At 47.2% G+C, this 26,973-nt stretch overlaps 2 protein-coding genes across 7 annotated transcripts in view; one reads left to right on the forward strand and one right to left on the reverse strand.

Annotated features, from left to right (window-relative positions):
- Positions 1 to 291: 291 nt before the first annotated feature.
- Positions 292 to 17,447, forward strand: LOC118207086 (centrosomal protein of 120 kDa). Of its 4 annotated transcripts, XM_035380384.1 has the most exons (21): positions 292 to 570; positions 1,177 to 1,333; positions 1,576 to 1,690; positions 2,008 to 2,143; positions 2,269 to 2,414; positions 2,618 to 2,815; positions 3,613 to 3,837; positions 4,148 to 4,403; positions 4,664 to 4,841; positions 5,415 to 5,564; positions 5,760 to 5,942; positions 6,424 to 6,520; positions 6,910 to 7,083; positions 7,564 to 7,653; positions 8,044 to 8,136; positions 8,381 to 8,542; positions 11,671 to 11,793; positions 12,906 to 13,004; positions 15,617 to 15,762; positions 16,407 to 16,615; positions 16,665 to 17,447. In XM_035380384.1, the coding sequence occupies exons 1-20, from the start codon at positions 522 to 524 to the stop codon at positions 16,609 to 16,611; spliced, it is 2,982 nt and encodes a 993-aa protein (XP_035236275.1). In that variant the 5' UTR covers positions 292 to 521; the 3' UTR covers positions 16,612 to 16,615; positions 16,665 to 17,447. The 4 variants fall into 4 exon arrangements, with proteins under 4 accessions (XP_035236275.1, XP_035236274.1, XP_035236277.1 ...); XM_035380383.1 differs by having other exon boundaries at positions 16,407 to 17,447; XM_035380386.1 differs by lacking the exons at positions 16,407 to 16,615; positions 16,665 to 17,447 and adding an exon at positions 15,806 to 16,331.
- Positions 17,448 to 25,486: 8,039 nt separating this feature from the next.
- The window catches only part of prdm6 (PR domain containing 6), a 63,690-nt gene continuing 62,203 nt past the window's right edge, over positions 25,487 to 26,973 (reverse strand). For all 3 annotated transcript variants that reach the window (XM_035380172.1, XM_035380171.1, XM_035380173.1), the window contains exon 8: positions 25,487 to 25,615. In XM_035380172.1, coding sequence (XP_035236063.1) covers positions 25,501 to 25,615 — 115 coding nt within the window. In that variant the 3' untranslated portion in view covers positions 25,487 to 25,500. The remainder of the gene's footprint in view (positions 25,616 to 26,973) is intronic.

Raw genomic sequence — 26,973 nt, forward strand, 5'->3', positions numbered from 1 at the left:
GAAAAATGAATGAATGCATCAGCACCTACTAATAAATGCATTAATAAATGCATACATAAATATAAATGTTCTGAGATAAATCATTTGATACATTTACAGCTCATTATAGATTTATTTCCGAAGGGGCTTGTCCTTCTCAAGCTGAAACCAAAGAGGTCTTTACAACCGTGTAACAACGATTTCCTGGCCTTTCTTGCTCTTAGTCTTCCTGCACAGCAGAGGGCGCTTAACAAACCGAATGTATTTCTGTTTGATATGATTCTCTTACTTGTTCCACTGAAAGCTCACCTGCGTATTTTTCATACAACAGTAACTAGGCGGAAGTCAACATTTTTAAATGGAAGGCGGCAAATATCTGTATCAAAGCGGGTTCGATAACGGTCACTGGATGATTGGAAACAAAGTCTTGCATTTTTGATACTCAAGAAAAACAAGATGGGTGTTTCGTGATAATTTAATGGGACGCGTGAACGCATTCGGCAAACGAACAGGAGCTAGCTGACTAGCATTAAGCAACTGTCATGGCCTCTAAATCGGATCAACTTCTCATTGTAGTCTCCATTCTAGAAGGTAACGTTAACTTTCCCATAAACTCGTACTAGCTATTGCATGTAATCTACTCTAGGGAAATTGGTGCGTATGGTAACAAGCAAATAAGCCTCGCAGCTAACTTACTGTAACTAGCTGTATCGCTAAAATGTTCATGGTTAGCAAGATATCTTTTAATGTTGCATTCTGGAATCAACTGTTTGCTAACAGTTTTCGGGTCTAGCTAACAGCCAGACTGGTTAGTCAACTAAGTTCGACTAACATTAAGCATATTTTACTTGGATAATTTAGCCAATTGGTTAGCGTTTGCTAATGATCAATTGCTACTTGGTTAACGTTATCTGATTAAAAATTTATAGCCAGTTAATCTTCAACTGGTTCATTGTTAGTTGTGATATGCTGAAACATGAAACCAATTAGAGTTTCAATTGGGTGGTAACCTAAGCATGCTGATAATAATGTGTTCATTTAGATATCTTTCAGCCATGCGTTGACATCGTTCACAAGAGCTAATATATCAATTTAAATCTATAGCTCTAACTGGCTAAGATAGATAGCGACGAAATCTAGCTAATTCAAGAGCCCCAGGCCCAAATCTGCTTGTGACGTGCTCATTCCTATTTTTAGGTCGGCATTTCCCCAAGAGCTCACGCCACAAGCTGGTAGTGGAGGCCAAGTTCGATGGGGAACAGCTCGCCACAGACCCGGTGGACCACAAGGATAAACCTCAGTTCTGCACGGAGTTGGCTTGGGAGCTTGACCGCAAGACACTGCACCAGCACAGGTACATTACCAATACGCTCCAGGCAGACGCGTCACCTGTTATCAAATTCATCTTAGAGGTTTATTCCTGTCCGTTGTCCGGGTACTGTCGCCAACTAATCATTATTACAGTTCATTTATTCTCAATGTTTACTTTAACCAGCAGTTCAGTCTGTTATTGTAAATTGTGGTTGTTTCTACAAAGGTATTGGGATTGCATGTCTTGATTTCTATTTGATAACTAAAAGCAGTGTCATTTGTCAGACTCCAGCGCACGCCCATCAAACTGCAGTGCTACGCAGTGGATACAGTCACCTCTGCACGGGAGTCTTTGGGATATATTGTCCTGGACCTGAGATCCGTCCAGGAAGTCAAGCAGGTACATGTGTAACTGTTGCCATGGTTTTCAAGCTTGAGCATTTATCATTCATTATAAACAACTGTCAACTGCTACATGTACATGTTTTAATGAAGTATCTCACTTGGGTTTGAGCAAGGTTACGAATTTGTATATGGTACCATTCAGTACACTAGAGATGACCCAACTGATGTTATTAATCTGATTACCAAATCAATGAGACTTTGTGAGGTGTGTCTTTTCATGGCTAGCGAGTATGGCTATCGAGTAATTTTGATTCTGGAGTATTCTCGTGCAGTGCTCTCTGGAGTATGCTCACTGATTTGTGTACTCCACAGGCTCCTAAGTGGTACCCTCTGCTTAGTAGTAAGTACACCAAGCTGAAGCCCGGAATTTTACTGGGAGCGGCCCTTGAGCACGATGCCAAACAGACACCGGACCGGTTCAAGGCCAAAGAGGCTCCTCCAAGGCAAGGTGAGCTATCGAGGAGATGTCAGTGTAGTATAATGGTTAGGAAACTGGGCTTCTAATGCTGAGCTTGCGCGTTTGATTCCCAGCTGGGACACTGCCATTGTACACATTTTTGTGTTTTTCGGCAGGTTCTCCTTTCTTGGCCAGCCTGGTGTCGAGTCAGCTGCAGGCGGTTCTGAAAGAGGAAGGGTATCACCAGATCGGACCGGAGGATCGCTGCACGGACCTCTTCGTCTTGTCCGTTACCGTGGCATTTGCAACCAGGCTGGAGCAGGTAGGCTGAAATTTTATGCAGATGTCTTTGTTTCATATTGCCATTGGCCATAGTATTTTATATTGCCTTATGAGTAGAGTTTGTGGGTGCTTCTACGTTGTAAATGTAATGGAAATCAGAACATGGTAGATCCCCTTGGCTAAGTGCTTCTGCGGTGCGTGTTCTGGGTAATAAGGGTTAATTTGCCGTGTGTCTGAACACAGCTGATCTCCAGCACCATGAAGCTGTCCCAGGAAGGGTCCGAGTTCTTCTTCTACTACACGCTCCTGGGCAATGACATCACCAGCGAGCCCTTCCACAACCTGATGAGCCCCAGCTTCGAGCCGGAGCGGGCGTCGGTGCGAATCCGCAGCAGCGTGGCGGTCCTGCGGGCCTTCCTCAGCCAGCAGCCCAATCTGCAGGTAATGCGCGCATGCGCCCGCCGCTGCATTAAAGCAACACTAATGCGCGCATGCGCCCGCCGCTGCATTAAAGCAACAGTAATGCGCGCATGCGCCCGCCGCTGCATGGCTCAGTACTAATGCGTGTATGCGCCTGCTGCTGCATGTATACGCCTGCTGCTGCATGGAGCGATACTCATTCGCATATGTGCTCGCCATTGCATAGAGCAATATAAATGTGGTCAACATCGCATTGATCGATACTGATGCTCGTACTGTTGCATAGAGTAATGCAGGGCTTCTTAGCTTCTTGGAGAGAGCCCAGCTCTTGTTGAGAGTGCTCTAATGAGCGAGGGCCGTCCTGCGTTCAGTGACTATGTCGGCTACATTAGCAAAGCTTTTAAGCTGAAATCGCGTCCATTAGGAAGTTCTCCCAAAACGCAGTCCTGCTCAGTGTGGTTTTCAGGCTACGCACCGACTGGACGATCTGAGTGTCTCAACGCAGAGACTTCCTGTTTGGTGCCTGTTGTTGGTCTTAAGAGCAGGGACGGGCATATCTGTTCCTGGCGTGCTCATGTGTATGCAGGTTTTTGTTTCTGTCACTTACGCTTGTGCATTGAACTAAATCATGAAGCAGGCTCACTGAGTTGGTAAAACCTGGAACCCTCCCAAATCTGGAACATGGACTGAAGTAAAAAGAGCTGTTCCGGGGTTTACTCTGTGCAGTTATCCAGCAAACTCAGCAATCCTGCTTCCTGATGCAGTAATTCCTGTTTACAGACCCCAGGTTGCATTGCTCTTTGTGCGTTCTCTGGCAGATCCATCTCTGCTGTGGGAATCACTCTCTGGGAAGCACAGAGATCTCTCTGTTCGGTCTGGTGAAGGAAGGGGCGGAGCTGGAGACGCTGCCAGCCACGGTGGAGGGGGCCTTCACCATGGTGCCCCCCAACCGGGCCAAGCTCAAGCTGCCCGCCGTCCCGCCCGACCTGCAGCCCACCCTGGGGGTGTCCGTCATGCTCCGCACGGAGGGGGTCGACCCGCAGGTACTGAGCATGCTCCGAAACCACGGCACTGTGGGATCTCTTACCGCCACGTGGCTTTTTAGAGGATGAATTTGCCAAAAGATAACCAAACGTGAATATGCAGATATGTCGTGAAAATGGCAAAATGGCCTTTTTACGGTTATACTCTGTGTGTAATGTACTGTACATAATTATATATCGGATTGCATGATTGAATTATATTTAAGTATTTTTGGTAATTGTAGAGAACTATTGATTGTAGCTGTATTTATAAATTGTAGCAGTGTCGTCTGTGCTGGTATTAAATGAACCGTGTCTTTCGCGTTTGCAGTTGGGGAGTCCCGGTCGGGGTGCGGATGGACCCTCGTCTCCGGTGAAAAAGGGGTGCGTGTCCCCCGTCCCGCCACAATCTCCTCCCCCTGGGCAGAGGCCCTGTGTGCCGTCGCCCCCGCCTCGGTCCCCCGTCCCGTCACACAACTCCCCCGAACTGCGCTCGGCCAGCGAACCGCACCCGGCCAGCCTCCACACGGAGAGCGAAGCCGAGAGCCTGCTGGAGGACTCGGGACAGGCCCAATCTATCCCAGCAGGTAGTGGGGCCGCAGCAATGAAGCATTCTCCCCATCCATCATTCACTTCAGGCCCTGTCTGTAGATGGTAATGCATGCCATAAACTGACCTCAGACAAAATGGATATGTACACACACCCACACACACATACGTACACACACACACACACACACCCATCCATCCGTCCGTCCACCCTCATTATACCTGATGCCGACATCATGTGTAGCCAGAGACCAGTTTGCTGAAGATGAGGTGTGTTTGTCGATTGGTCTGCTCGCAGGCCCCCCGGGTCCAAGCGGTGCTCAGGTCCTGAGCGAGCCGGAGGCCCCGGCGTCCTCCGTCAGCGTCTCGGCTCCCAAAATCGCCATCCCGTCCTCGGCGCACCACTTCTGCTTCTCCCTGGACCTCCGGAGCGTCCGGGACATGGACGTGGGCTTCCCGGTCAACTGCACTCTGAGGTGCTGAGCCACTTCGGCCATTTTAATCTCAGCTGGCCTCGCTGTTGGGTACCCTGCGTCGCTGTAGCACAGAGGGGTGCCCTGCGTCAGAATGCACTGCTGTAGGCGGGGAGGAGGGGCAGGCAGGAGAGGTGATTGGCTCTGCTAGTGACCCACTCCATCCACCGTGTTCTTACACTGCTTTGTCTTAATTAAAGCCATTCAGCTGAAGTGCATATTGATCCTGGCCTGCATTTTTAAACATTTCTGCGCATTACTGAGTCTCAGTTGACTTGATGCTGTGATTTTGAAGTTTGTGTGTGTCAGTGCGGTTATGGGCACTGCTGCTGTACTCTTGAGCGAGATACGGAAGCTGTGAGCCACTTTAGGAACCCTCCAGCTGCAGGGCATTAGTTTCCTTTTATAAAGGTATTAGTAGTGCGTTTCATTTGCGGTTATTGGAATGGAAATTATTGAAGGGTATGGGCAGCTGCTTTAGGAAAATGCAGTGTTAAGCAGTTTAAACACAGTGTTAAGCAATTTAAACATAGTAGCATTAAGCAGTTTTGACTCAAACTCTCTCTCCTGCTCCAGGTACTCTTACCAGTTCTTTGGGAGTGCCGGACCCATCATGACCAACCCCCCTGTGGAGGTGCAGAAGAACATGGAGGTGTTCCTTCCCCAGTCCTACTGTGCCTTTGATTTTGCCACTCTGCCTCAGCAGCTACAGGACACTTTCCTCAGGTGTGTGTGTGTGTGTGTGTGTGTGTGTGTGTGTGTGTGTGTGTGTGTGTGTGACAGAGAGAAAGAGAGATGGGTACCATGTTACTTTGTGTAGCGTTAGCGCCTGGCTAACGGTGTTCCTCCCCTCCGGTGTGTGAGACTGGCAGTGTGCGCTAGCGTTAGCGCCTGGCTAACGGCGGTCCTCCCCTGCCCCAGGGTGCCCTTGGTGGTGGAGGTGTGGCACAGGGACCCCAGCGCTCGGGACCTGCTCCTGGGCACCGCCAGCGTCCAGCTGTCCCACCTGCTGGCCGCAGAGAAGACCCGCTTCCTGGGGCCCACGGGACAGCAGCACTGGAGACAGACCTTCAGTGATAGGATCCCTGTCATCAGAGCCCGCGGGTACAGCCTTCTGCATTGTACACATACACACACACACCTAAAGGTTGCTTAATGCTATGCTCCTGACAGTAGGTTTTTGGGCAAGCGTGCTGTTAAGGCACACTTTAAGGTCTACTTTAAGACTAATATCTTATTCATATCCTCTGTGATCTGCTATTTTTATGTTCCATTTTTAAAAAGGCAGTGGATATTTTTTCACTATTTCTTTAATGTTAGTTGATTAGTTGCTTGCAGAAATTGGCAGTCTCTGGAACTTTCAGTACAGTACAATTTTTGTGATGGACAAATGGAAGCCTTTTTAAGTATATTGTAAAATATATTTGCTTTGGGCTGGGGAAAAAAAATCCTCACCCTTATTAAGAATGGTGCTGTGGCAGAAATTGCACTAGATGGCGCTGTTGGTGCTGGCCTGCATCTCAGCCTTTGTGTCTGCAGTGAGAGTTTCCTCCCTCTGTGAGTGTCTCTGTGTCTCTCGGTGCAGGCCCAATGAGAAGGTGGCTGAGCTGTGCTACGTCACCACCCTGGAAGACCTGGGATTGGTGAAAATCCAGGACATCGTCGTATCCGAATCCACTCAGGTACGTCTTTCCTGCGCAATGCTGGATTCAGCAAGTAGTAGTGTTTATGAATGACTGAATGAATGATTGCATTTATACAGCACTTTTCCGAACACACAAAGTGCTTTACAGTGATGAGTGGGAACTCTCCCTCACCCACCGCCAATGTATAGCACCCACCTGGGTGATACACGGCAGCCATTTTGCGCCAGAAGGCTCACCACACATCAGCTAAGGTGGAATGGGAGAGAACATTTTTTAGCCAATTAAATCAGGGGATGATCAGGTGACATGTTCTAGAGAGCCAGGACACCAGGGAACCCCCTGCTCTTTGACCTTGGGATCTTGCATTGAGGAGGATCAGGGAGGGAGGTCAAAAGGTTTGAGAGAGACCGATTCTGCCCTTGCAGAACGCGCCTCCCGAGCAGCCGAAAGCCGAGCCCCCTCCCCGGAAGCAGCGCCCCCCCGCGGCAGTACCGGCGGCTCCGCCCCCGCCCCCAGAGCCCCGCGAAACCCTGGAGTACAAGGCCGCCCTGGAGCTGGAGATGTGGAAGGAGGAGCAGGAGGACCTGTTCGACAACCAGGTGATATCACGTTGCCTTAGCAACCGCTAACGGTCCGAGGCTGAATCTCAGAGCTGGCCTGTCTCTGTGCACATGCCCATTCAGGTGACCCGTCAGTCTAATTCAGGGGTGTCCAAGCTTTATCTAAAAAGGACTGGTATCGGTACAGGTTTTTTTTTTTTTTTGTCTGGCACTAAGACACCTGATTCCACCGATCAACGTCTCGTGTGAAAGCCATGATTGGTTCATTAGTTTCATTTGTTTTTGTAGCATTAATGGCTAGCGGTGTGATGCTAAACTCTAGTTTACTGACTCATTAAAGGCTAGCAGTGTCATGTGTAAGGCTTGTTCACTGACTCATTAAACGCTAGAGGTGTGATGCTAAAAGCTAGTTTACTGATGCTTTAAGAGCTAGCGATGTAGCAGTGTCATGTTTTAGGCTAGTTTACTAACTCATTAAGTGCTAGTGGTGCGATGCTAAATGCTGTTTGTCTTGCGCAGCTGAAGCAGAAGGAGCTGAGCCACATGCGGGCTCTGGCGGAGGAGTGGAGGAAGCGGGACCGAGAGCGTGAGGCGCTGGTCAAAAAGAAGGTAGCCACGCCCATTCAGAGAAAACAGCCAATCGCCTGCATTTTCTGTAAACTTGAAACTTTAATTTCAGCTTCACACAACTCTGTAACTTTATACTTCAGAATTAAAACTTAAACTTTCAAATGTAGTCTGTGGTAAAGTAACTAATCAACTGAAGTCTTTCAGTTGACTTTTTATGATAGTAGTTATAATTGACCTTTTGAGTAGTAAGCCTTACTATTAATAACTGCTAATTCTAGACTAGTTTAACTTGGGCCTTTCAGCAGGATTACTACCCAGTGCGTCTTAATGCCTAATCCTTATTCTTCATGTCGAAAAGTCACTGACCTGTGTGATTCAGCACTCAAAGATGGTCTCGGTCAGTGCAGCCTTCCCTGTGATGTGTTGCAGGAGATGGAGTACAATCTCTTGGAGGAGCAGCTGCAGAAAACCTTGGCTGACCTGGAGAAGAGGGAGCGGCACCTCGCGCACGCGGAGATGGAGGTGAGCGCACCGCGGAAGTCTCCGGAAACGGAAGCCGTCAGGAGAGGGATATTTTTGAGGTTTACAGTACTTTCCACAAATTACACTGCTTTAAAGGAATAAACTTTGATCAAGTCAGAATCAATCAATCGTCCAATCATGGCTGTAACTATAACTTGGTGTGGTTGAGCCTGGCGGATGCGCTCGGCGGTAAACGGTGGTTTAAAATGGCGGTTTAAAAGCGGCGCTCCCTCCCCCCTTGCAGACGCAGCGGCTGCAGAGGGACATGCGGGCGGAGCACGACTTCGCCATGCGCGAGCTGCAGGACGGCGGCCGCCGGCTGCGGGAGGACTGCGCCCACCAGGTGGAGCTGGAGAGGTCAAAGGTCAGGCAGCTGGAGGAGGAGTGCGCCCGGCTGCAACAGCAGGTAGGTGAGCGGGGGCCGGGGAGGGGGCGGGGGTCGATGGGGGAGGGGGCGGGGCTGGCGTTGACCTCAGGGGTCAGCGGCGTGCGTTAGCCGCCTGTCAACCCCACAGCTCGCCCATCTGTGAAGACTAACGCCATAGGGTCCTCTGATGTCACACAGAGGGGACTTTCTCACTCGCCAAACAAAAAAGCATCGCCCCTCTTCAGTCTTATCCTGAAAGCAAAAGCATGCCGACCCCCCCCCCCCCCCCCCCCAGCAGAAAATCAGACTGACCCGGCTCAGGCTCTCTGTGGTTGGGGGCTGGGCTCCTGTATGCTGGCCTTGACGTAGGCATAGCTTTAGCTCATACAGCCAGTATCAGTCACTCGCATGTTTCTAACTGTCCTGCTCGTATTATAGTTACGAAACATTGCAATCTGGATCTTGACATGGCGATAATATTTAGGGAAATAAAAAAGCTTTTAAATGATATTTAAACAGACACTTTTAGCTGCGATTTGCAGTGCTGTGCACACTTTCTCATCTTATCGAGCTATGAACTGTGAAGTGGAACATCATTTCAAAAACAGACCATCAGTCATAAATTATCAGTCAAATTATTGCTTGTTTGATAAGTACAGAGGACCATAAAACTAATTTAGTTCAAAAACAGACTAATTTATCAGTAAAAGTGTTGCTAGGTAGTTAATTGCATAAAGGGCCATAAAAATGATTTGGTGATCCATACTGCACAGTATGTCTAAACAAAGCTAGCTACAGGGTTTCATTTAGCCCTTTCTCTCCTTGGTAATGAACTCCAAAGGAGTTGTAGTACAGGACCTTTTTGTAAACGGTACATTCTTGGTATCGTAGCCAAGCCTCGTGACCAGTTTTACACTTTTGTTTGTTTTCATATTTCTCATCCTCTATTTGCTGTATCCACATTCTTCCTGTACTTGAATTGACTGCCTGCTGCTAACTGGAGTCTCTCCACACGAGCATGTGATCCTGATATGGGAGAAATTGGCATTGGGCAGATGCTGTTGTCCAGAGTGACTTTGCGTTCTCGCGTATGCATTCTGTTTATACAGCTGGATATTTACTGAAGCCATTTCGATTGAGTGCCTTCGCTCTAAGGTACAGTGGCAGTGCCCCAGCTGGGAATTGAGCCTGCAGCCCTGGACTTATAAGCCCAATTCCCTTTTTTATTGTGGCCTCGAGAAAATGGACAAAAGCTCTAGTTTCTCATCTGTAACTGACACAATGACTCAACACCATATTTCTAAAAAAAAGGCACAATAACTTGGCTAAATCAAGGCTGGCCTTTTATAGGCACAAAGTACTACACTGGAAATTTTGTCTTACTCCCCCAATCCCCCCCCCCCCGCACATGTGATTTCATTTCACCTGTTTCACATTGAAGTTTTCACTTTGAAGGATTTCCAGCTGTGACAGAGGATCGGGCCTGCACTACGTAGTCCAAGCGTTTCGGTCATTTTAATGAACTGCACTTTGTTTGGCACTAGTACGCCAGCGCAACCATAAAGCAGGTTAATGCTCTGGTAGTAACAGCCTGGGTTCCTTTTCTTGCCTGTTTCTCTCAGGGAGTCCTCGGCTCAGGTTTTCTGTCTCTACGTCTGTTTGGTTCCTGGGACCCCCTCCGTCCCGACAGCCCCACTTGGTGAGGTAGCTCTGTCTGCCGTCTGCTTTCCGCAGCGAGCGTCTGGACGCCGCCGGTTTCTGAGGCGCGGGTGCGTAGTCGGTGAGAAGTACGCTGCGGCCGGACCCCGCCGCGCGGGGTGCTATATCTGGTCTCCCCGCGGCGGGAATGCTTAAAAACACGCCCCCCGCCCCCGCGTAGGCTGCACCCCGGGACCCCGGTTATCAGCCTGGAATCCCCCTGTTTGTGCACCTCCCCCCCCCCCCCCCCCCCCCCAAAACAGAATACCACCCTTTGTGCTGGAAGTTTTCTCCACTGTCTGCTTTGTGTCAGTGGAAAGGCTGGAGCAACTCATAAGGCCTGGATCTCTCTCTCTCTTTCCCTCTCTCTCTCTCTCTCTCTCCCCCTCTCTGCTCTCTCTCTCTCTCTCTCTCGTTCTCTGTCTCGCTCGCTCTCTATCTCTCTCCCCCCCTCTCTCTCTGAGCAGGGAACTTTTAAACTCCTCTGCGGCTGGAATGGCCACATTCCCTTGCATTCCTATAGTCTTTTTTTTTTTTTATTAAAATTTTTTTGTCAGCCATTTTTTGATAAGATGCAGTTTTTCCTCCAGTTGAGGAATAAAGTAGACTGAGCTGCAGGCCATCTTTTCATTGGATGGAAAAGACGGTGCTATTGTCTTGTTTACTTAATTCTTTTTGATGGATTTGCCAAAGCATGCAAAATGTTTTTTGGTTTTTTTAAATGAGGACCACATGCTGTTTTAGTGAAAGAATTGAGTTTTCCTCGTATTTAATGTGCAACAAAAGTCTGCTTGGAACGAACCCCTGGTACAAGGCTTTAAATGATCGTATCAAATGCTCAACAACTGAAGTCATTATGGGCTCTTTTTAAAATGTGTGGTTTCTGTTTCCTGGTTATTATTTTCTCGTGCTGTAAGACTGCCCAAGATGCACTGAAGGCCTGTTTTTATAAATCCATTACAGCAGGCTCTATCACTGATAATATCCCCGGTAAACAGGAGATCGGTCAACGTTCTGAGTGCACATTGGAGCCCGTTTACACTTGTGTCTGATACAGTTGACCAATTGGATTTCTGTATATATGATGCATGTGATTTGTGTGGTTTTGTACTGCTGTTTTTAAAAAATGTGCTGCATGTTTGATTCTGCGCATTTAGACTGCGATCACGTTTCTCCTTGTTATCGCTCAGTGTTTCCACCAACCTGACGATCAGCCCAACGACACCGTCTCGAAACTTGAGCATGATCATTATGGGATGTCATTTGAAAGCAGCATGTTTGTGGTCGGAGAAGAGCGTGCTAGATTACCTTCACGTCTTATCCATTATCTTCTGACATGCAACAGATTTGTCAAGGAAACAAAAAACTTTTTTTTTTTTAGTTGCAATACTCATTTGCATAAATGAGACCTTAAGATTGCAGGCTCCTTCTAAAGTCATGCTGAGTTTCCTCTTCCTGTTCTGGCGCAGATTCAGGAAGCAGAAAGCAAGTATAAGCAGCTGGAGAAGGAGTTCCTGCAGTTCCGCGAGCATCAGAACACTCGCCCCGAGCTCCGCCTGCAGTCCGAGATCAACCTGCTCAGCCTGGAGAAGGTGAGCTCCCCTGTCACTCAAAACCTGCTCAGCCTGGAGAAGGTGAGCTCCCCTGTCACTCAAAGCCTGCTCAGCCTGGAGAAGGTGAGCTCCCCTGTCACTCAAAACCTGCTCAGCCTGGAGAAGGTGAGCTCCCCTGTCACTCAAAACCTGCTCAGCCTGGAGAAGGTGAGCTCCCCTGTCACTCAAAACCTGCTCAGCCTGGAGAAGGTGAGCTCCCCTGTCACTCAAAACCTGCTCAGCCTGGAGAAGGTGAGCTCCCCTGTCACTCAAAACCTGCTCAGCCTGGAGAAGGTGAGCTCCCCTGTCACTCAAAACCGGCTTCTCAAGGGATAAGGGGTTTCCCTCCCTCCCTGTACCTGGGGGGTCAGGTGTGGAGACAGTCTGGCCAATCAGGAGCTCCAATTATTCAGTTAATTACCTGGGAGAGGACCAGGAATGAAAATGGGATTAATCGTTCGGAAATTAAACTGCTAAAATTTCTGTTCAGTGACGATACCAGACATATATTTTCACTTTTGTGAAGGTCTTCTTTACTACATCTCCCAATGTTTACCTGCAACAAAGAACGGTTCCTCTCACCTGCTTTGAGCCAATCAGAACTCCCCAGCGTTTATGTCCCAATTCTCATTTGCTGGGTACTATATGGTGAAAGGACCGGTACAAGGACAACATAAACAGCTGCCAGGAGGCTGGTGTAAGTAAGTCTTCTGCAGTGCAGGAATTCATAAGTTTTCCCAGAACCGAAGGGAGTTAAAAATTCCAAAACGGGAATGGAGGACTCGTCGTGGCCGAGGGGCAGAGGGATCGTGAGTAATATCCGGAAGGACTGCTCCTGCACTTCTGCCTAAATATAGACACTTTTCAGATCTGACCTCCTGAAGTGCTCCTCTTGTTCGTCTGGGTAACCGAGTAACAAGGTCATATTTTAAGAAAAGAAAATGTTCATCTGCCATAATATTTAGCTTATGTGACACGAGTGGATTGAAAGCATATTTTCTCCTCACAGCGGATCAAGCGTCTGCGATCCAGACAGCGGTATATATAATCTTTCACCAAATGTTTGTAATGGGCTAATGTGGCTCTCTTTGATTTACCGCCCTCGATTTAAGGTGGAACTCGAGAGAAAGCTGGAATCCACCACAAAGTCCAAGCTTCATTACAAGCAGCAGTGGGGGCGCGCCTTAAAAGAGCTGGCCAGATTCAAACAGGTATGCCGTTAAATATTCTGACCCATCTGCCTTGTTTGTCAGTCGGGTTGGAAAGTAACTCTTTGCTTTGCCTGTATCGAAACACTTTGAGTGTGTTTTACACCCGTCCAAGTTTAATAAACTTCCAGCCTTATCTCCTTAATCAGTGTGTGGTTTAGTCTTGGATTTTTAAATTTATTTTGTTTGACAGGCGTTCTTATTCAAGCTTACATGGCCATTGTAGGAACATACGTTAAACATGTCACAGAAGCTTCTGGAACAAGGGGGTGGGGGGGTGGGTGGTACACAGAATAGCTGAAAGCATGTGACTGAGTTGGCCTGAGTATCGAGCCAAAATATGGAGCTGAGACACTGACCTTGCCTACAATTTTTTTGCCTACAACTAGATTTGTCCAGTTAGTGCTTTTAGGTAAGCATCGGCTACTTTTATATATATAATTATATATATAAAAAATTATTTTATAATAAATAATTTTTGATAACTTTCTCCCCTTTTCGCAAGCTGAAGGGCACAACCAGACCTTTCGTTTGGCCCAATTGTTGCGTGTTTGTAAACGACCAGAAGCCGTAAAAAAAAAAAAAACAACCTCTGCCTTGTAGCAGACGGAGGGTTGTGATTGGCGGAGCAGCAGACGGCCGTGATTGGTGGAGCAGCAGACGGCCGTGATTGGTGGAGCGGGCTCACCGAGACGCCACTGTAAACAGAGCCGACGCCCGAGCGCTTATGGGCCCTGCTTAATAACTGTTAAAGACGAAAGCCAGCTGCAGAATCTGACCTGCTCCTTTCTTTTCTTTTCTTTTTTTTCAAGCTTAAGTGCCAGATATGCTAAGAAAACACAAACTGATTTATGCTGTGCTAAGGGTTTCATAACTCCGTGTGAAACGAGCCTATAAATCACGCTTGCGCTGTGTGAAGCGCTAGCCGCGCGGCCTTAACCGCTTAAATGTCACGCGTGGTCGCCAGGGCCCAGAAAGTACCGGGATCCGCGGCTGGCCGCGACCTGGGAATGTACCGCACCGTAGCCGTGCGCGTTAGCTCTGTCCGATCTGTCAGCTTGTCCTTTAAGCGTTGGTATTTCGGTGAAAACACACCGCTGCTTAATTGATGACTGTGCGCGTGAAATCTGATTGGCGGCGACGTGCGCCATTAATTATCGCGGTTTACCAAAAATAATAAATGCAGAGAGTTATTAATGTCCCCAGAAGTTTTCTGGGGGGGTGGGGGGATTCCAGTTCTTTCGAGAAGAACTCAAACCATCCTCTTAACCTCGCATGCATTCCAGTCTCCGTAAGCAGGTCTTATCTTTCTGCTCCTAATGCTCCAGATATGGCCGTCTGATTACTCTCAGGCCTAACATGCCTGCTGCTCTCTTCGCTCCGCCTTCCCACAGTGCTTTGCGGTTTTTTTTGTGTGCGTGGGAGAGCCGTGAAAATGGGAGCGTGAAGTCCCCCAGGTGCCTGTCCTGCGCTGTCAGTGCGGATGTTTCCAGAAAACTGTGGTTGAGCAGCGTCTGGCCCGGTTCCCCGACGGCGGCTCAGTCTGACCCTGGGGTGGGGTGGGGGGGTGGGGGGGTGGAGGGGTGGAAGGGGGGGTCACCGACCACAGGGAGTGGGGGGGCGGGGGGGGGTCACTCGCTGGTCACCCAGCGTTTCTGTGCCTCTCCCCCTCCCCTTATCCTTGTAGCAGGCCAAACTCTGCAGAGCCCTTTCCATCGAAAGGCTGGCTGATATCACAGAGAGTGTCATTCAAGGCTGTCGGGGGGGGACCACACACCTCGCCAACACTAGGAATTCAGCTCAGTGTCAGAGTGAGCCAGCCCTCATTTTTCAGTTTCAGTTGCAGTAGGTTAATGGGTGCTCATTGAGTCTGGTACTTCAGAGCTTTTGATGTGCTATATCGCTTCAGAATTAATCTCTACCACACAGTCCTGTTGTTATTTTGGTTTTGGCATGAAGACAAGAATGAGAGCCGTGTTTTCACTGACTGACAAAAAGACAAATAAATGAAGTGTGTGTCCTTTTCATGTTGCAGTTGTACGGATTTGGTGTCGGCAGACGAGAAGAGCATGGCTTTTATTTTTAGGACGGTTCGTTGGTCATCCCGACCGCTGATCATCTTATAGAGCCAGCGGTACGTGGGAAATGGAGCTGGTCATCTGGACCTTGCCTGCACTGGCTGTGGCTGGCAGCCTTGTAGGGCATAGTTAGCTGTAGCTGTAGGCAGGGAGGGTTGCAGTCCACAGGGTGGCTCACAGTGATGATGCGTTCTGTTGTGCTGTGCCAGAGAGAGCAGTGGCTCACAGTGATGATGCGTTTTGTTGTACTGTGCCAGAGAGAGCAGTGGCTCACAGTGATGATGCGTTCTGTTGTGCTGTGCCAGAGAGAGCAGTGGCTCACAGTGATGATGCGTTCTGTTGTGCTGTGCCAGAGAGAGCAGTGGCTCACAGCGATGATGCGTTCTGTTGTGCTGTTCCAGAGAGAGCAGTGGCTCACAGTGATGATGCGTTCTGTTGTGCTGTGCCAGAGAGAGCAGTGGCGCACAGTGATGATGCGTTCTGTTGTGCTGTGCCAGAGAGAGCAGTGGCGCACAGTGATGATGCGTTCTGTTCCAGAGAGAGCAGGAGAACGCCATGAACCGGCTGAAGAAACAGCAGCAGGAGCTGGAGCACATGAGGCTTCGCTACCTAGCAACCGAGGAGAAGGAGGCGGTCCGAACGGAGAAGCAGGAGCTGGAGGACATCAGGAACGAGCTCAACAGGTACCGCCCGCTACACCACACGCGTGCGGAACGAGCTCAACAGGTACCGCCCGCTACACCACACGCGTGCGGAACGAGCTCAACAGGTACCGCCCGCTACACCACACGCGTGTGGAATGAGCTCGACAGGTACCGACCGCTACACCACATTCAGGCACAGACATGGTTTAAGCTTGAAAGCATGAATGTGAGCTCTCATCTGTACGCGCAGACACAATAAGCCTAGAGCACGTGTGCGCAGACGAAACAAGTTCACAGCTTGAGCAAACGGATAAACTGGCTCAACGTGAGTTTACTTAAGATCAAGCGAGTGCAGGCTTTTGTTTATTTAGAATGAGCGGCTGCTTTTGAGTGTATTGAGCCTTATGAAATCTGCTTTCTTTATTATGCGATAGTAAATCAACCTACGAGAGTTTCTAAGGGGAAGGTGTTTTAGACTGGCTGCTGTCAAGTCAAACCTGATGAGGTGTGGACTCATCGTGACATGACTGGTGTGTTTAAGGGTGTGCTGGGTGTGATTTCAGGGTGTGTCGGGCATGATTTAGGGGTGTGACTGGTGTGATTTAGGGGCATTCACTCGGGGCTTGCATTCACTTTCTTGCTTTTCACGAGAAAGCGCTCGGTCTGCCCCCCCCCCCCCCCAGGCTGAAGCAGCAGGAGGAGGCGCGTCCGTGGAAGGACGCCGCCCCGACCGCGCCCCCGAACGAGGCGGCCGACGACCACCTGACCCGCCTGCTGGAGGAGCGGGACACGCTGCTGCGCACGGGCGTGTACACGCACGAGGACCGCATCATCCTGGAGCTCAACCGCCAGATCCAGGAGGCCATGGCGCACAGGGCGGGGCAGTGACCGCGACCGCGGCCCGCCAACCGCGCCGTCGGACGATGACCGCACCGGACCGGACCGGACCGGACCGCTCGCTACCAACACCGACCGCGTGCGGTCAAAAAAAAAACTAAACGTGTATACTGTGTAAAGTTTTTGTAATGTATGTTTTTGTATAGATAGTTATATATTCAGTGTGTGTTTTTTAAAGTTAATATAAACTAGCTAGGATGGTGGGGAAATTGAGCTTCATGTAAATGGTTACAGCAAAGCTTTTAGTCCGTTATATGATGTATTAGCTGAAGTTTGTGAGCTGTAGTTAGCTGCTGCTAAAAGTTAGGAAAGTTCTGCAAAAACTAAAGTGTGTGTCTTCAGGCAATTAGCCGTTATTCTGAACTATTAAAATTTTAGGCATTGGTTTTTCTAAAACAAAATTAGTTCCTCATATTCTTCTGTATTTAAGGCATTTCTACTAATGGTGGCATTGTCTTGTAGAAATAATTTTAATGCAAGTGCTTTGCTGTCTCTCCAGTGAGCCAGAATGCTGGATTAGTGTGTGTTGTTGGTCATCATAGTTCTGGGTGAGTTTTGATCTTCTGCTTCCAAATATTTTATTAGTGGCAGACATCAGAATCCACTTCATGGTGCCTCAGTGTGTTTAAATGTGTGTTCCGATCAGGTGTGCCTGCAACACTGTCTGCAATCAGCAGATGGCGCTACTGCATTAGAAAAGTTTACAATGCTAACGTCCGTCGTTTTGTGTGTAGAAATGCAAGTGCCAGCCTTTTATATTTAGCTTTTTTCCCCCCCATCAGCTAAAATGCATGACATTTTGTACCTAATAAATTATTTCATACATACATCTTTTAAGTGTAGTTTTTAAAATTAAGCTCATTTGTGGGCATTAACTATCCACTGCAATTCAAACTACAAGGAGACATTTAACTGCTTCACAGATCAGTTGGACAATCCTGTAATGACTTACTGCTGTATGCACTTAATGACTGGCTCAAAATGGCCTCTGAGTTCACAGTGCGCTGGAACTGTCCTTAAACAACTGAACGTTGGGCTCAACGGACATCTCCTGAAGCTCTAACCCAAAGCCGCGATCGGAGCGGGTGCCTCACCCAGGGTTGTCCTGAGGGGATAGGAGCGCAGCGTGACCCTCAACCCCAAGAGGAGCCCACGGTTGGGTGCAGGTGCGGTGGAGTGGGATAGGGTGAGGTTCAGAGACAGGCCCAGGGTTGGGTGGAGGTCTGGTGGTGTGGGAGAGTGTGGGGTACAGGGAGACAGGCCCAGGGTTGGGTGGACGTGCGGTGGAGTGGGAGAGCGTGGGGTACAGAGACAGGTCCAGGGTCGGGTGCAGGTGCGGTGGTGTGGGAGAGGGTGAGGTACAGAGACAGACCCAGGATTGGGTGGAGGTCTGGTGGAGTGGGAGAGCGTGGGGTACAGGGATACAGGCCCAGGGTTGGGTGGAAGTGCGGTGGAGTGGGAGAGCGTGGGGTACAGGGAGACAGGCCCAGGGTTGGGTGGACGTGCGGTGGAGTGGGACTGCGTGGGGGGGTATGGTGTGGGTGAGCGTGGGGTACAGACAGACGGGTCAGAGCGGGTCTGTTTTAGCTCAGCCCAGCGTGGTGCTGGAGAGGAATAACAGCCTGAAAGTGCGCTGGGCCATAAATCACTAAACAAACACACGATGTTTTAGACCAGGGAGACGAGAGGAGATGTCTGTACTGGGGAGGGAGGGGGGGGGCGGGCTTGGTACATCACTCCCATGACAGTGTGACATTCACTTTACAGGTACTTTACCAGTGAATGATAAACCATTCAAGTTTGTTTCTTAAAAAAAAAAAAAAAAAGAACAATCTTGAGGGGGGAACGAAAAAAAAGAAAAAAGAAAGGCGTCAATGTGCTTTAAGCGAGAGGCGGAATGAGCTGCGATTCCTCAAGAAATGAAATGGGTCTGCCGGAGAAAGGGCTGCTCAATGACTCATCTCAATCCGGCTAAAATGCCCGCCATCGATCCGGGGGAGGGCTGGCCGTCGCGCGGAGACCGCGCGCTGAAGGACTTCGGCAAGACCGATTACGCTCCCGAACAGAGCCCAGACGTTTAGGAGGTGTCAGGGAGCTGTACAGAAAGCAGCAAGGGCCAAAAAAAAAACCCGAAATGATAATTGCCTTTCCGATTCCAGTGACAGGAGTTAAGTAAGCGGACGCAGATGTGTGTTGGCATGCATTTTGCGTGTTATTTGTCATGCTTTAAATGATTTTGCATAGATATTAAGGAAACTGCCAGGAGATTTTACAGGTTTTTTTGGAGATGGGGGGGGGGGGGGTGTTTATAAAATTAATGGCTATTGCTACGGCTAATGATTTTAACTGGTTCCCTTGCTGTAGTTATTTTGTCTTACCAAATTGGGTATTGTAATTTTCCAGATATTTTCTTGTGTTTACTTAATTTCCTGGCCTGGAAAATTGCCTCAGTCTGGTATAATGATCCTGTGACCATGGCCTCTCTCTTCATACCTCAGTGCATGCTGGGAGTTCAACTGAATATAGGTTAGTGCATTGGTGTGCCTGATAATGATATTGAATGGTGGAGGGGCCTTATTTTACCTTACGTGTGTCATTGTGGGGCTCATTGTGTGAGACATTTTCACGCACACACACACACACACACACACACACACACACACGCACACACACGCACGCTGGTCCTGAGGTCAACGATCACTTGATGAACAAGCCTTTGCTATCTGTCCACTCTGTGCACTGGGAGTCGGATCACACGATGGACACGTTTCTGTTCTCACGTCGTCGCCGCGGCGATTGCCGAGGCTTGCATAGCCGCGCGGTGAGTAAGCTCCCCGCGCGGGTATCTCTGCTCGCGGGGGTCGCGGGGGGTGCGCCCGCGTCGCGCTCCGCCCATCAGCCCCGCGGCTGTGAGGCGGGGGTCCGAATTCCTGGGGCCGGGTTATCGGGCCGGAGGGGGCCCCCGCTGCGGGCTGCCGTCCGTGAGGCCTGCTCAGGCCGATAGCGACGCGCGGCGGTGTTTAGACACTCGCCCCCGCGTTCGACCGAGCCCCCCGCACTTATGAGGACAGGCCGTCAGCCACAGCTTACACAGCCGATACGGACGCGTGCTATCGTGCTATTGGCACGTTCGCCTCGGGCCCGGCCTTCTGATTTATGCCTGTCCGGGACGTGATGGCTACCCCAGTCCTCTGTGCACTTTGATAGCGACCGCCTCTGTTACACACATGCCTCTGAGATCTCCGTTATGTACAGTAAGCATCTTCTCTGCAGCAGGTATGAGTGTTATAGTCCTCTGCCTGCCACCCAAGGTGAACAGTCCATAAGAACACCAGCTGAACACCATAAGAAACTGACTTAATTTAAAACGTTCTCCAAATGTTATCTATGGTGCAAGAATCTACAGCCTCCTCCACCACACACTACCATTAACCCGTGCAGGCAATCACTCTGCTGAGTATTACCTGGTATTGTACTGTAGTGCGGCTCATTGTACTTAATAAACCCAGTGATACAGATTACAGTTGCTGTTTACATGTAATCACAGTAGGTACATCTGTTATCTGTTATCTCAGGTAGTTTTGAAATTGCCTAGTTTAACGCTATTAAAAGCCACTGGTGTTCACCTTACACCTGCACAAACACAAGTGATTTTTAAGTGAATTTTACCACAGCTCTTTTGCTTGTGGGTCTCCTAAAATCATCACCACACACCATCATACAGGTACCTTTTTGGAAATGATAATATCGCTCTCGCATACCTGTAGGCAATCTATCATTACCTTCAGAGGTATATGGGGCTTAACTTGTTTTGCTGCAGCTGCAGATAGTAGATATTATCAATGGGTTTTTGCTCTCCGTTCTGAAGCGAAACAACCTTGGCTCTGACAGAGCACTCGAATGCAGTTATGGAGCCAATTAATTTGTGCAATGCAGCTGTTGTACCTTTCAGCGCACTCCCTTTCTCAGACGCTGGTTGCCTTTCATATATTCCAAGTTAATAGTAATTGAAATGAGTTACACAATTTTCAGACTTTTACACCATTCTAGATGATGGTGCCTGCCAAGCACACGATGGGAAAAAAAAATGCACGCTCAGAGAAAGTATCGTTTGGGGCGAGCCCCATTTGTCATGTTAATAATCTGAGGTTGTAATTTAAAAGGTCAAGCCAGAACTTAGATTTCTCACAGGCTTTTTTTAACTGCATTATATGTTTCCAATTAGCCCGCTGCGAAGAAGTTAGAAAAACTCAGGCATGATCGCTAATTGCTTTTGAAAGTGTGACCCCTGTCTGCTTAAGATTTTCCCGAGCAGGAAATTCCACGGAAAGAAAAACCCGCCACGGCTTTTAAACCCCCAGAGCCAGTTCGCATGTATGTTTTCAAAATAATAATTTTCGTGTGATCATTTGTTTAGCCTCTGGGCGAAACCGCATTTCGCAGGTCCTCGTTCCCATGGCAGAGTATTGTGATTGATGTCCAAAATTTTAACTGTATTTGCTTAACAAATTTGTATAACTCCCCGGAGAATAATTACCTTAAATCACTCAAAAGTCTGGCGATTGTGTTTTCATTAACTCCAAATTGTGACTGCTCTCAAAGCACTTGAAGAAAATTGGTAAATGTCTCGTACGTTAAGTTCAAGGTAACATTCTAAAAGATTTTTTAAAATAAATAAATAAAAAATTTGGCATGAAATGTGTCATCAGGAACAAAAAAAATCATCTTAAGAAGAAGGGAAACTGGTAGTTACATAAATATAATGTTACCATTTAACTCGTAGTAACAGTAACATTTAAAATCCTTCCAAACATCTTGCACAGGGATAATAGTCTACATTAAATGCACTGAATAACTGCAAGCCTGTTACAGATAATCAAAGTAATGATGTAAAAGCCAAGGTTGTTTATCCATAGAAATGACATATACTATCAACAATATATCTAGAAATCTTAGTACACACTTAAATCTAAAAGCAAAATGGTTTGCTTTGAACATTCAATAGTGAATTTAAAGCAGTTGCAGCATGTTTTATAACATGGTAACGTGCATTTTATTGTTTAAGCATGTCAAGTGGAGATGCACAGAATAGTGTAAGATCTAAAACACTGAACACATGGTAACATATAGATATTATTTCCTCATAGCGGCCTGACCACTTGCCTGTCATACTGAGTCTGAAATGCAGATGGCTTATTTGGTGGCAGAAGACACGTTACAGGCAGCCTCTCTCTCAGACTGCTTTTACGATCCAACCCCACTAGTGCTCTGTTTATACAACTCAGTGTCTTCAACTCAAGGGCCCTCAAAATGGGGTGGGTGCCATTTGAAGACTGTACAGTACAGTTCTGTTTTGAAATTTTGCATTTAGTATGCTAATTAAGACAAAAACATAATTACCGGTGGAAACTTTTTACCTGGTCACAAATCAGATCAAAGAAAAATCATATATGGGTTTCAATTTTCTGAAATATCCTTTATCCAACAGACATGATTAAAGATATTATGGTCATACATTTGAACCGACACTCATGGTCAAAATGTCGCAGGCCCGCGTAGGCCTACGCTCGACCCAAACGGGCCGCTAGGAGAGGTCTACGGAACCCGCTGCTTTGCCTTTTGTTTTACCCCCCCGGCAAATTTTAATTCCACAAATTCAGCAAGGCCTTAGGAGAAATAAAATAAATAAATAAAATAAAATAAAGATGGCGTCTGAAAGGTGTGTGCGCTCGGGCTAATAAATCAGAGAGCCGGCTGTGGGCTCGGGCGAGTTCACGTTCCCCGGGTCAGATCCATAACCCCCGGACAGCTGCCCGGGCTGGAGAAACAGAGGAGCCGGGGGACGTGACCCCACGCACACGCGCCGCGGGGGCCGGCGGCGGGAAGCGAACCCCGCCGCGGAACTGATACATCACCGCCCGCCAAAGATGGATCTTACCGCCTTCTCCAGAAAAAAAAAAAAAAAGCCTCTCCATTGCCTGGGTCCAGAAAGCAGCTCTATATGCTCTTTTCATACGGTGTATCGCATGGACACTTTACTGAGAGGGGGGAAAACTGTGAATTTCAAATGAAGTCTGTACACTTTAAATGCTTTTTAAAAAATCACAGGGAATGTCGGGAAATATCAGTATTCCTTAATAATTAAGAGTTTAAAGGCAGCCACCATCCCAGTGTGTGCATTTTCTCAAGGCCCAATTTCCTGGTGCTAATTTGTGATCTTGTTAATAGGGATTAAGACAGTCAGCAGGGTATGATTTATTTATTTTTGATCCGTTATCTCTCTGAAACAGGATGGTTTATAGGCAAGCTGGGTACATGATGCTCTAACATCGCAGTAAGGCAAATCACTTTTCTGTGGGTTAATGATGGTGAACATTAGGAATAATAAAAACTATTTATTTAAACAAGTTTGTTTAAAATGTATATTTCATACTCCAGATCTTCATTATAATTGTGTTGAAAGAGTACTTGGAAATGTAGAGTGATTGAGATAAATTTAGCGTGAGTGAAAGATTACTGTTAAGATAGCTAGCAGTAGTATGACCCTTAAGTCTATTCTGTTTTATCTCAATAGGTAGTACATTGTCATTTGTGGTTTTTTGAAAACATATTTTTTCTCACAGCTGAGGAAAAAAAGAATGTCTTTAACAAGAAATTAAATGAATAAAGTCCATATAATAAATATAACCTGTCACTTGGATATCAGTGTAAAGTAAGTGTAAGTAAGTCTCCAACGTGTGACCAAAACAGCTGGGCCATCTGGGTCAATTAATTAAATGCCCAGATCAAAAAAGAGATATCACACTGATATTCATTGATAAAGGGATATTTTAGAACATCTTTACTGCATGTTACAATTGTTACTACAGAAATGTCAACATCATAGCTGAGCTGTGTTCTAATGGCTCAAGGTTATTTTTAGTAATAGCAACACCAATGTCTCAATGATGAATGTAACTCCATAATAGGCATGGTATGATATTGCCTATTGCCATAATAATAATGCAATAATTATTTTGTAATAAAAATTATAATAATTATGCCACGCTATTTGTAGAATTCCACATTTGTCATTGCAACTGTAGTTATATTCACTCTGGTGCAAGATTTTGTCTGATGACATTGGGAAGAAACTGGATATCTGGACTCAGGTGTTCTGTGCTTACCTGTTTCACTGTCCAACTAAGCATGCTGGAAGACCACTGCAAATTCAGTAATGAGTCCCCTTCCAAAAACACTTATTTATTATTTTTTAATGCTTGTTTTTGAATCGGATCTGTAGTACTTGAATTGCCAGTAGTCACATAGACACACAAAATACACTGAAATATGTTGCTGAATGCATAAATGCAGGTGTGTGTTTGTTATAAGCAAATAATCTTCACATAAATAATACATGGCATATGTTAAATTTACAAATTCTCAAAATAATCAAAACAGATTTAGCACTTTATTTTTCATGGAATAACAGTTTGGTTTTGGCCCATTTTATTTAAAAAAGGCAATATGTTGAAATCATGCAAACAAGAGTCAAATGTTGATTAATCTTAGAGTTTAACACACAATTCAGAATCAAAGTTATTTCTCATATACAGTGGATGTGATGATTATCATAGACATGTTACTGCTTAAAATGAATCTGAGTCAAATCGCTTTGCTAATCTGAACTCAAATCATTAGTCCCACAATAAAAAAAATCCATTCAAAATGAACAGAGTATGACACACATTCTGATTCAACAACATTTGGCACAGAGAAAGACTCTGATTTGCTTTGTAAGAAAATCACTTAAATGGTATAATTCTCCCATTTCAGGCAAAATATAAAGTTTTTTTGTATGTGTAATGTTTACTTCATATCTCAGAAGTATGACACATTGATATTATGTACACTCTAGATCCTTCAAAATGAAATAAAAATTGTTAAAAAAGCACAATGACAACATAGAATTGCATGAAATTCACGTAGGGATTATCTGAAATATATAGCTTAGTGCCATAGCCGAGCCTTTTCACTTTCTTGACAAAAACAGAGTACTCCCCTCCTCTCCTTCTAACTACACTGGCACCGGTACAGTTGTTCACACGGAGCTAAGTATTTCTTATATTTTTTTTTTTTACACAAAACTATTTTCATTTTGCATTTAAATACACTCCGTCGTTACATTTTTGGAGCACTGAATTGTGCTAAAATCTTAAATTAGTTAGGATTATTAAAAGTGCACAAAACATGATAAGAGAGCAATGGAAGATAAATATCTTTGTGTTTTTACATTTTATGTCGAGAATTGTTTTTTTTTTTGCGGCTGAAGTTATCACATCGAGACAAAACGAGAAGGGCGAAGCAATTTGTCCCCTTTAAAAATCATGCTGTAGAAACGGTGCGATTTGACAGAAGTTGTGCATTCTGGGTGAAGGGGCGTCGACACAGCACCCCGACAGTCCTTTCCCTTTGGTATTATATTACAAAGAATAAGAAACTGAGATACAAAGCTAAAGACAGAGGGTTTTTGGTTTCTTTGTAGTCCCAGTTTTCAGTTCCACCTAAAGCACTGGGGTCCCCAGTCATAAATAAATAATCTTTTTTCCCCTTTCCGACCCCACAACCTTTTCACCCCCCAACCCCCGCCCCCCCCCCCCCCCCCCCCCCCCCACCATCCCCCACCCCCACCCCTCTGATCCCAACAAATCCCAGCCTCTTATCTCTGCCAGGATCAATATCTTTTAACATCTTACTTATTTTTTATTACTGCTTTTGGTTTTCTGCGGCTGATTGAGAGTTTCTCCGAGGAAATCTTTGGTTTTTGCTTAAGTGTCCGTGACATTTAATCATGATTTTTTTCCGTGCGGGTTTTTTTTAATTCCGGGCCCAGTCAATCAGCTAATCCACCTCGATTGATTCGCTGCTCTCGCTGATGGGCTTGCACTCGTTGGGCATCCGCTGGTGTCTGCTGAGCTGGGTGGCCTGCGTGAAGCTTCGGTCGCACCGTTCGCACCTGCACAAAGACAAGACGCACCGCTCAGCGCCCCAACGCCCGCTACGCCGTGACCCCGCCCCCCCCCCAGCCCCTCCCACCCCACCGCCCTAATGGCAACCGACACTTGAAAGCGGCCGGTAACCTGGCGGGGGCTGGAGGGCTGTAATTGGCGCCTGCCCCCCCCCAGCCTTGACGCCGATGATGGGCGAAGGGCCGCGCAGCCTCGCAGCGCGGGAGCCTGTCAATAATCCGCCGGGGGGGGGGGGCGGGGTTGGGGGGGCCTCCCTGGGGGTCGCCTGTCCAGATAAGGCCCCGCGCCGTTGTCACTTCCAATAGACGCCCAACAAAAAAGAGATTTTCGCTAGGCCGGCTATCAAAGGGACCGTCTCTCCTAGTGTCCCCACCCCCAGCACCCCCCCCACCGGCCCCCCACCGGCCCCCCACCGGCCAGAAGGCCATGACAGGGTGCATTGTGGGACACCTCTGATTCACCTGGCTACCATACGTGTACACGACTATGGTTACAAGCTTTCACAGTGCTTACTATTCAGTCATTTGTTGCTTAAGATATTTCATTAATGGTGAGGGTCAGTAGTATAAAATTAGTACATCATTTTAATGGGTCTCTCTATAATTCTATCTGCTTTGGTGTCTCTAAACGGCTTTCTTTGCCTAGTCCTTCTGTTGTTGTATTTACTCTGATATCATTTCTACCTGACAGAGTACGATAGAGCAAAACTAATCTTCAGCCTCCTGGTAATATTCATGGTGACTGAAGACTGAAATCTCTAATTACTTTATTGTTAAGTTATTGAACATTCACAGCAAATTTATTTAGTCCTGAATTAAAGACCGATACAGGTAAGTTGCCCATGTGCCTGAACGTACGTACGTATGTATGTATGTATGTATGTGCGAGGGAGAATGAGTATGGGTATAAACTGTGTGAGTACAGAGTGTTTCTCCTCTGTTCCCTACTACTTAAGAGATCTCAGGCACAGAGAAAGCCTTCGCTGAAGGAGACTGCAGACCAGTCGAAAGGCCAAAGTTGCAGACATCGTCCAGAATTATCTAAGTGATGCTTTGCAGTGGAAAATTATTCTGCAATCTTGACAAACGTGAAATGCCAGCTTTAATCTATCAAGCATATCAGCTCAATGAAAATAACTCAGCCGTATTGATCGGCTAAAGATTTCTGCGGTGTATTCATTAATGTCTTTGTGCTCCCCTTCCCCTCCAGAGCATCTGAAGTGCTGATGACACATTTGTGTATCGCTGATTGCTTATTAGAAAGCTGATTTGTTACTGGATTGGCCCGTCCCAAACAAACCACCCCCCGTGGCACCGCGGGCCTTGGGCCGCTGACAGGGTCCGGG

This window comes from Anguilla anguilla, chromosome 10 (genome assembly GCF_013347855.1).
Source record: "Anguilla anguilla isolate fAngAng1 chromosome 10, fAngAng1.pri, whole genome shotgun sequence".
Taxonomy (NCBI): domain Eukaryota; kingdom Metazoa; phylum Chordata; class Actinopteri; order Anguilliformes; family Anguillidae; genus Anguilla; species Anguilla anguilla.

Excerpts from the sequence above, each read along its gene's own strand:
- LOC118207086 (XM_035380382.1), top strand. The coding sequence starts at position 522 with ATGGCCTCTAAATCGGATCAACTTCTCATTGTAGTCTCCATTCTAGAA. Across the intron at positions 2,816-3,612 it reads GCCAGCAGCCCAATCTGCAG|ATCCATCTCTGCTGTGGGAA; the intron begins GTAATGCGCGCA and ends GTTCTCTGGCAG. Across the intron at positions 4,842-5,414 it reads CCGGTCAACTGCACTCTGAG|GTACTCTTACCAGTTCTTTG; the intron begins GTGCTGAGCCAC and ends CTCCTGCTCCAG.